This window comes from Carlito syrichta, unplaced genomic scaffold (assembly GCF_000164805.1).
Source record: "Carlito syrichta isolate Samal-C Ts95f unplaced genomic scaffold, Tarsius_syrichta-2.0.1 Scaffold315987, whole genome shotgun sequence".
NCBI lineage: Eukaryota > Metazoa > Chordata > Mammalia > Primates > Tarsiidae > Carlito > Carlito syrichta.
The window spans coordinates 480,644-490,645 of NW_007260083.1; the positions used below are offsets into that span (position 1 = coordinate 480,644).

Consider the following 10,002-nt stretch of genomic DNA (forward strand, 5'->3'; position numbering starts at 1 on the left):
GAGGGCGAGGGGGTGAGAGGGGTGGGGGGGGGAAGAGAGAAAGAGAAAGAGAGCATGAGCGAGCATGAGCGCAAATTTTTTTAAAAAGGGCCATTTCTCTGATGATGAGTGAGGCCAAACACTTTTTCATGTGTCAGCTGCCTGTATATCTACTTTTGAGAAGTGTCTATTCATGTCTTTTGACCACTTTTTAAAGGGGCTGTTTTTTTCCCTTTGGTGTGTTTGAGTTCCTTGTAGATACTAGATGTTGGGCCTTTGTCTGATATTCAGTTGGCAAATATTTTTTCTCATTCTGTGGGTTGTCTCCCTGCTTTCTTGATGGTTTCTTTTGCTTTGCAGCTCATTAATTTGATGAGGTCCCACTTGTCTATTTCTTAAGGTCGTGGCCTTTAGGGTTCTGGATAGGAATTGGTTGCCAGTTTCAATTTCCATAAGGGTGTCTCCTGTGTTTTCTAAGATTCTTATAGTTTGAGGTTTTACGTTTAAATCTTTGATCCATTTAGAGTTAATTTTTGTGTATGGTGATAGGTAGGGGTCCTGTTTCAATCTTCTGCATGTGGTCAGCCAGTTTTCCCAGCACTATTTACTGAATAGGTTTTCCTCTCCCCAGTAGTTGTTGTTGGAGGCTTTGTCAAAGATGAGTTGGTTGAGGAATTGAGGCTTTGCTTCCGGAATTTCTATCCTGTTCCACTGGTCTATGTGCCTGTTTTTATACCAATACCAGGCTGTTTTGATTACTGTAGCTTTATAGTAGAGTTTGAAGTCTGAGTGTGATACCTCCTGCTTTGTTTCTCTTGCTAAAGATTGTTTTGGCTATTCGTGGTTGTTTATGTTTCCATATGAATTTGTGTACTGTCGTTTCCAGGTCTGAGAAGAATGATGTTGGTAACTTAATGGGTACTGCGCTGAATCTGTAGATTGCCTCTGGTAGGATGGACACCTTAACAATGTTGATTCTTCCTATCCAAGAGCATGGTATATTTTTCTATTTGTTTGTGTCTTCTCAGATTTCTTTGAGCAGTGTTTTGTAATTCTCATTGTAAAGGTCTTTCACTTCTCTGGTTAGGAAGATGCTGAGGTATTTCATTTTTTTGGTAGCTACTGTGAATGGGATTGTGCTTTTTAATTGGGTCTCTGCCTGCTTGTTGTTGTTATATAGGAATGCAACTGACTTTTTCATGTTTATTTTGTACCCCGAGACTTTGCCAAAGTCCTTTATCAGTGTCAGCAGGTTTTTGACAGATTCTCTTGGATTTTCAAGGTATAAGATCATATCATCAGCAAAGAGGGATAACTTGACTTCATCTTTTCCTATTTGGATACCCCTGATTTCCTTCTCTTGTCTAATTGCCTGGGCTAGGGCTTCCAACACAATATTGAACAAGAGGGGTAAAGGTGGGCAGCCTTGTTTTGTTCCAGTTTTCAGGGGAAATGTTTCTAGTTTCTGACCATTTAGCAATATGTTAGCTGTGGGTTTGTCATAGATACCACCTAATCCCTGTAAGAATAGCCATCATTAATAAAACAAGCAACAACAGGTACTGGCGAGGATGTGGAGAAAAAAGAACGCTTCCACATTGCTGGTGGGAATACAACCTTGTACAACCTCTCTGGAAAACAGTCTGGAGATTTCTGAAAGAACTAGAAATTGACCTTCGATATGACCCAGCAATTCCCCTAATGGGAATATACCCAAAAGAACTCAAATTATTCTACAAAGAAGATACCTGCACACTAATATTTATTGCAGCTCTATTCACAATAGTAAAAACAGGGAACCAACCATGTTGCCCATCGAAGCTGGACTGGGTAAAAAAAAAAATGTGGTACATATACACAATGGAATATTATGCAGCCATAAAGAACCACAAATATATGGACTTTGCAGCAACCTGGATGGGTTTGGAGTCAATCATACTCAGTGATTTATCACAGAAACAAAGAACAGAATTCCATATGTTCTCACTCATAAGAGGACCTTGAACAATTATAATGCTATAAGAAAGCAATTGGCAGTAACAGGAAACTGTTGGTGGGGGGTGGGGGGTAGGATTGGCAGTTGAGGGAAACTGCTAGGGCAGGGAGGGGCATACCTCATCAACAGGGGTACCTGCATGATCAATGTTTGTGTACCTAACCCTGAATTGTATCCCACATCTTTACATTAAAATAAAAAATAATTAAAAAAAAAAAAGGGCCAGATAGTGGGTCCAATGGTCTCTGTCACAACTACTGTGTAGTTGTAGTTGTCATGTGAAAACAGCTTTAGGCAGTATGTAAATAAGTGTGACTGTGTTCCAATTCTTACAAGTCAGGCAGCAGGCTGGATGTGGAGCTTGAGCTGGTTGCTGATGTTAGTAATGGGACTAAATTAGCCCTAGACCAAATACTGCTGTCATCTTACACCAATGAAAACTTTAAAAAAATCCTCAAAAGGATCAAAATGATCTAAAGTAATCTAATTCTTTAAAGGAACATAACAAAATCCAGCATTCAGTAATTTAAAATTCAAGTTAAAAATTTCCAAGCATGCAAAGAAGCTTAAAAATAGGACTAATATTCAGAAGGAAAAAAATGATCAAAAGAAACAGATCCAGAAATGACAAAGGTGATGGATTTAACAAACAAGGATGTTAAAACAGGAACTATACACTCTCTGTAAGCTCAAGAATTCAGAGCAAAGATGAACATGGTGAGAGAAAAGGAAGATATAAAAAGGATCAAATAAAACTTCTAGATAAAAATATATATGACACAAAAAAATAAAAGAGACGTCAGTAACAACAGAATAGACATTCAAGAAAGAAGGCTTAGTGAATTTGAAGAGAAAGCAATATAAACTACCTGAAATGCTTTCACAATTGGCTGAATTCCAATAAAACTACAAAACTAAGTGTCAGACTTGATTTAGCCCACAAACAACAATGTGCCAATTCCTGGCCTAGAACAAGCACTAAAAAATGCAATCATAAAAAAAAAATCTTTAATTCACAAGAAGTCAAGAAAAGAAAAAAGGAACACAAAAATAATTGGAAAAAATTACCACAATGGTATATTTAAACTCAACAACACTGATAATTACATTAAATGGACTAAAAATTCCAATTAAAAAGTATAATGGCAGATTGGAGGAAAAAAGAAGACCAAACTGTATACTGACTATATGATACCAACTATAAATAATAAAACATAGGTAAGTCAAAGTAAAAGAATGGAAACCAGACATGTACCATATGCTACAGTTTGAACATGAACATTCCGTTGGAGACACCCCTCCAAAATTCAGGTGTCGCCAATGTGAACATATTAGGCGGTATGGCCTTTAATGAGTGATTAGGTCATGAAAGCTCCATCTCTTGTGAATGAGATTAAGGCCCTTGTAAAAGGGGCTTCAAATAGCATTTGACTGGTTTACATTTCTGCCTTCTGCCATGTCAGGGCACAGAATGAAGGTGAAGCAGAGGACAGACCTCACCAGACAACCAGACCTGTCCACATCTTGATTTTGGGCCTCCCAGTCTCCAGAACTGTGAGAACATTTATTTTTTTGAATTGGAGTCTCACTCTGTCGCCCAGACTGAAGTGCAGTGGCCGCTCCCGGCCACCGCAGCCTCGACCTGCTGGGCTCTGGCGATCCTTCCGCCTCAGTCTTCTGAGTAGCCGGAATTACAGGTGGGTCTCGAACCCGTGGGCTCAGGCAATCATCCACTCACCTCAGCCTCCCAAAGGTGTGGGATTACAGGCTGAGCCACTGAGCCCGGCTTATTTTTGTTCTTTATAAATTACCCAAACTCAGGTATTCTGTCACCACAGCACAAACAAATTAAAACAACGTACAATCATAAGATAGTTAGACTAGCTATAAAAATATTAAACAAAATAGATTTTAGAACATAGACTATTATTAGGGATTAGATAAGGCATTTCATGATAGAGTGGGGTCAATTCATGAGAACATAACAATCCTAAATATAAATGTACCTAAAAACAAAATTTCACATATTTTATAAAGTAAAAACTGATATAACTGAAAGGAAAAACAGATAAAGCCACAATTATAATAGAAGATTTCAACTTTCCCCTTTCAGTCATTGCTGTAACAAGTAGACTGAAAACAACAAGGATAAAAAAAACTACCAAAACAATGAACCAACTAGACCTCAATGACATTTAGAAAACACACCGAATAACACCAGAATACACATTCTTTACAAAGACACAGAGAACATTTACAAAGTTAAACTATATTCTGTGCTATAAAAGAAGTCTCCATAAATTTAAGAAGAAATCATTCAGAATATGTTCTCTAACTTCAACAGAATAAAACTAGAAATTAGTAACAGAAAACTATCTGGAAAATCTCCATATATTTGGAATTTAAACACACTTCTAAATAATAAAATATTTTTTTTAAGTCACAAGAGAAATTAGAAAATATTTTCAATCGAATAAAAAAAAATGTAACGTCAAAATTTGTTGGTAGACCCATGAATAGTGCTTATACAGAAATTTATAGCATTTAAAGCTTCTATAAGAAAAAGAGAAATGTCTAAATGATATAAGTTTCCATCTATACAAGACTAGAAAAAGAACTAATTAGAAAAAGAAAAAGAAAAAGAACAAATTAAACCCAAAGTAAGGTTAAACCCAAAGCTGGATGTGGTGGCTCATGTCTATAATACCAGCACTTTGGGAGGCTGAGGTGAGAGGATTGCCTGAGCTCACAGGTTTGAGACCAGCCTGGGCAACTTGGTGAGACCTCATCTCTACAGTAAATCAAAAAATTAGCTGGGCATGGTGGCAGGTGCCTGTAGTTCCAGCTACTTGGAAGGCTGAGGCAGAAGGATCACCTGAGCCCAGCAGGTCAAGGCTGTGGTGGCCATGAGCATGCCACCGCACTCCAACCTGGGGGACAGAGTGAGACTCCGACTCAAAAAAAATAAATAAATAAATAAATAAAAATAAAAAATAAATGAACAAACCCAAAGTAATGAAAAGGAAAGGAATGACAAAATACAAGAGTAAAAATGAGGAAACAGAAACAATAGAGAAACTTGAAACTAAAAGCTAATGTGGTACTTTTAAAAGACCAACAACATTCGTAAACCTCTAGCCAAGGAACCAGGAAAATAAATAAGATACAAAAGAGGGGAACTGCTACAGATTGTGCAAGCATTGAAAGGATAAAAAGAGCATATTTTGAACAACTCTGTGCCAATGAATTTTACAACTTAGATGAAATGAACAAACTCCTTTAGAAACACAAACTACAAAAGCACACTAAATTAAAAAAAAAAAAAAAGCCCCAAATAGCCCCAATTCTATTACAGAAATTGAACTACCAGTTAAACGTCTTCTCACAAACAAATCTCCAACTAAGATGGCTTCACTGGTGGGATTCTAACAAACATTTAAAGAAAACATAATACAAATTCTACACAAATTCTATCAAAAAATATTAAGAAGAGAGAATACTTCCTGTTTCATTTTATAAGACAGTATTACCCTGATACCAAATAGAAAAACTACAGAATAAATCCTTTATGAACCACAGACAAAATAATCCTTAAAAATATATTGGCAAATTTAGCAGGCTGTACATATATATCTATATCTATATCTATATCTATATATATATATATATATGAAGCATATCATGACCAAGTGGAGTTTATCCAAAGACAACTAAATTTGTTTAACGTTTCAAAATCAATCATATAATTCACCATAGTAAAAGAAAAAAAGAGAAAAGCCATCTAATGTGAAAAACCAATAGATGCAGAAAAACTCAACATCCATTCATGATAAAAACTATGTGAAACTGAAACTTCTTCAACTTGATTTTAAAAACCCTATAGCTAATATTAAACTTAATAGTGAAAGACAATGCTTTTTGTCTAAGTCAGGCACAAAGTAAGAACATCTGTTCTCACAACTTTCCCTAAACATTATACTAGAGATTCTAGACAATGTAGCAAGGCAAGACAGAAATATGTGAGACAGAAATAACACACTGGAAGGTAAGGAGATAAACAGTCATTATCCACACATGACAGGATTATCCAGATAGAAAATCCTAAGAATCTACAAGAAAATTACTAGAATAAGAGTTTTGAAAGATTGTAGATCAATATACAAAAATCAATTGCATTTTCATATACTAGCAATGAGCAGTGGGAAATCGAAATAAAAAATGAGTATCATTTACAGCAGCATTAAACAAAAAAACCCCTAAGGATTATATAAAAAATATTTGCAAGAGTGGTACACTGAAAACAAAACAAAGAGTAGTATCTTTGATCTAAATAAAAGAAGATGTGCGTCATGTTCATAATTTGGAAAACTATATTATCATGAATGACCACTGCTCTTAAATTTGAAAAGTTAATGGGCATTTTAATATGTTCCTCTCCCCTAATGAAATGTCTTTGTATATTCCTCTAAGTTACTCTGGGTATGATGCTGCAAAGAAAAAGATGGGGAGTTATTGTTTAGTATTATTGGTACAGAATTTCCATTTGGGATGATGAAAAAAGTTCTGGAAATAGACAGTGGTAATGGTTACACAACATTGTGAGTGTACTAAATGGCACTGGCAAATTTTATGTTGAGTATAGTTTACCATAATAAAACGTTAAATGCAAAAGCAAGAGAAATACAAAGAAGTAAGCAAGCACTAAGGTAAGCCCTTGGAGAAATGGAAAAGAAGTGAAGGTGTTAAACAGAAAGACAAATGACTGCCGGGCTCAATGGCTCAGCCTGTATCCCAGCGCTTTGGGAGGCTGAGGTGAGTGGATTGCCTGAGCCCATGGGTTTGAGACCCACCTGGGCAACTTGGGGAGACCTCATCTCTACAATAAATCAAAAATTAGCCGGGCGTGGTGCACCTGTAGTTCCAGCTACTTGGAAGGCTGAGGCGGAAGGATAACCGGAGCCCAGAAAGTCGAGACTGCAGTGGTCAGGAGCGGACACTGCACTCCAGTCTGGGTGACAGAGTGAGACTCCAACTCAAAAAAAAAAGACAAATGACCACTATGAGAGAGGCACCCAAATAAAAATGGTATCAATGGGGATGGAGAGAACTGTAATATGTGGGACTGGATTTGTCACTAAATGGTTTTGCAGTGAAAATGAGACATTTAACTCACATTGACTGCATTAGTAGTTGGGTAGGGGCTGGAATCATAACCAGATTGAAAAAAAAAAGATTAGGATGGGCAGAAGGAGATAATGAGGTAGATCTCAGATATGTGTGTGAAGGATCTGTGGAACATACAGGTAGTGATATTCAGTTGGAGGTTGAATACATAGTTTTGACTCTCAGAACACAGGTTTACAATTAAAATTATTTGAGCATCAGTAGAGTAATAGTGGTAGGTAGTGAACAGGTGACTGTAAAGAAAGGAGAACTAATACAAAATCTTGAGAAACCACTATATAAGAGGTTCAGATATAATAAATTTTCTTTACAGGAAAGAGTAGTATCTTTGAAACTAGAGCAGAATATTTTAAGTGTTCCACTTCTGGTTCAATACGGTGGCCTATGCAAATACATTTACTTCTTTGGCATTCAAACAAAAAATGAGAAGAAATTTTAAAACAAGAATACATTTATAACACCATTAGTATACAGAGAAGATGTTGGCCAGGCACAGTGGCTCACACCGATAATCCCAGCACTTTGGAAGGCTGAGGTAGTAGAATGATTTGAGGCCAAGAATTTGAGACCAGCCTGGGCAACATAGCAAGACTCTATCTCTACACAAGATTAAAAAAAAAATTACCTAGGCATGGTGGTACAGTGCTGTAGTCCCAGCTACTTGGGAGGCTGAGGTTACAGTGAGCTGTGATTGTGAGACCCTGTCTCAAAAAAAAAAGAAAAAAAAAGATGCTACTGGGAGGTCACAGATTTTTAGGAACTGTTAGTAGCTGTGAGCAATATTGAAGGAACAGACAGGAGAAACATAGGATTCTCAGTTCTCTATACAAGCTGCCAATCACATCTCCATTCTTAAAGCCTCAATAGCAATTTATAAAATTCATTTCTTTCTTGACTCAGGTCTGTGGATGTGATAAAATCTTGCATCTTTTTTATCATTACAAGACAGGTTCATTAAGTAGTGTATTCTCATTTAATTCAAGGAAATGTATTTTTTGCCCCACCATAGCTTCTGGGAGAAGAATAAGAAAGGAGATGGGGAATGACACTTAATGTGCGAACATTGGTTAAAATTAGGAGCATTTGTGGAAGGTACAGGCTTATGTAACTAATATGGGAAGAAATGGGGACAAGTTTCCTGAGAAGGAAGATAGGCAAGAAGATTTAAAACAAGAAAGGCAAATGCCTAAATATCCTTAAAAAAAAAAAAAAAAAAAAAAAAAAAAAAGACCTCTAGAAAGGAGAGAGGAACTGTCACCTCACCTGAGCCATGGTTTTGAGATGTGCAATGGATGGCCAGTCCTTCCTTTGGGCTCCTCTTTAGAAAAGGGGCAGTTCCTAAGAAGGCAAAGCCAAGACCAAAAAAATCTACATGAGACCACACAAGCCTTAACAGCTCTCCTATGACTCATAGCTCAGTTACAATTGTCTCTGTTTCCCTTGCATTAGTCCTTGTCCACTCTGCATACCCCACATAAATATAGAGGGGAGAACGAGCTAGACAAATCTTGTTTTACCTCCAAGGCCAGAGACATGCAAACTTGGGGTATTCTCCTTTCTCCTTAAGCACTACCTTTTATCTCCTAAGTAGCCTACTGTTATTAACTACTTCCAAGCTGCTATTAAAGTTATACCACTTATATTATCACTAGCAACATATGAAAATACCTGTCACCCCACACTCTGAGAAATACTATTGATACAAACTCTTTTATGTTTGCCTATCTAATAGGTATAAATTGTGGTTCTAGATTTTAGTTTTCTTATTATGAAAGGTAAGTTTTTCATGAATTTAAAAAATGCTTTTAGTTTCTTGTCTATGAATGGTCTCTTATAATTCATTTCATTTTTCTATTAGGTTATCTTTATCCTTTGTATTAGTATTAGACTTTTTTAAAAGAAGGAAATTAATTCTTTATTTGTGGTTTGAGTTGCAAATAATTGTTTATATTTTCTCATTTGACTGTATTTCTTTCCAGGTAACAAAACAATTTAAAAAATTATTAGGCCACCTTGTTTAGCACCACAAGGTATTCAATAGTCTCTATTTCTTCCACTCACCAAAACTGCCATTTTAATCCTATGTGTTATTTCTTGTAAACATGTGAAAGACTTGGGCTTTACATTTATTTTCACTGATCTGTTCACTTAATTGCCAGGACCATACTTCAGTTATTACATTTGGGGGGGGGGGTTGAAGTCTCACTCTGTTGTCCAGGTTAGAGTGCAGTGGCATGCTCACAGCCACCGCAGCCTTGACCGGCTGGGCTCAGGTGATCCTTCTGACTCAGTCTTCCAAGTAGCTGGAACTATAGGCAAGTGCCACCACGCCCAGCTTAGTTTTTGATCTGTTGCAGAGACAGGATCTCACCAAATTGTCCAAGCCTCAAACCTCTGAGCTCAGGCAATCTTCTTGCCTCAGCCTCCCATCCAGACTTATTTTAGTATCTATCTATTAGGGCTACTTCCTTTCTGATGATTTTTCTCTCTCAAAATTTCTGGTCTGTTTTCTCCTAAGACCTTTAGAAAGTTCAAATATTTATAATGAAATTTTAATCTATTTATTTATTTATTTATTTTTTTGAGTTGGAGTCTCACTCGGTCGCCCAGACTGGAGTGCAATGGCCGCTCCCGGCCACCGCAGCCTCGCCTGCTGGGCTCCGTCGATCCTTCTGCCTCAGCCTTCCCAGTAGCCGGAATTACAGGCATGCGCTACCACTCCCGGCTGATTTTTTGATTTATTGTAGAGATGAGGTCTCGCTGTCCAGGCAGGTCTCGAACCCGCGGGCTCAGGCAATCCATTCACCTCAGTCTCCCAAAGGCGCGGGATTACAGGCTGAGCC

At 37.3% G+C, this 10,002-nt stretch overlaps 1 protein-coding gene across 5 annotated transcripts in view; it reads right to left on the reverse strand.

The window, feature by feature from the left end:
* The window catches only part of ZNF567 (zinc finger protein 567), a 70,194-nt gene that overhangs the window by 56,693 nt on the left and 3,499 nt on the right, over positions 1–10,002 (reverse strand). For 4 of the 5 annotated variants that reach the window (XM_008073654.2, XM_021706769.1, XM_021706771.1 and 1 more), the window contains exon 2: positions 8,423–8,497. The exons of the other annotated variant lie outside the window; for it this stretch is intronic. In XM_008073654.2, the coding sequence (XP_008071845.2) occupies positions 8,423–8,431 (9 nt within the window). In that variant the 5' untranslated portion in view covers positions 8,432–8,497. The remainder of the gene's footprint in view (positions 1–8,422; positions 8,498–10,002) is intronic. 5 annotated transcript variants of the gene reach the window in all.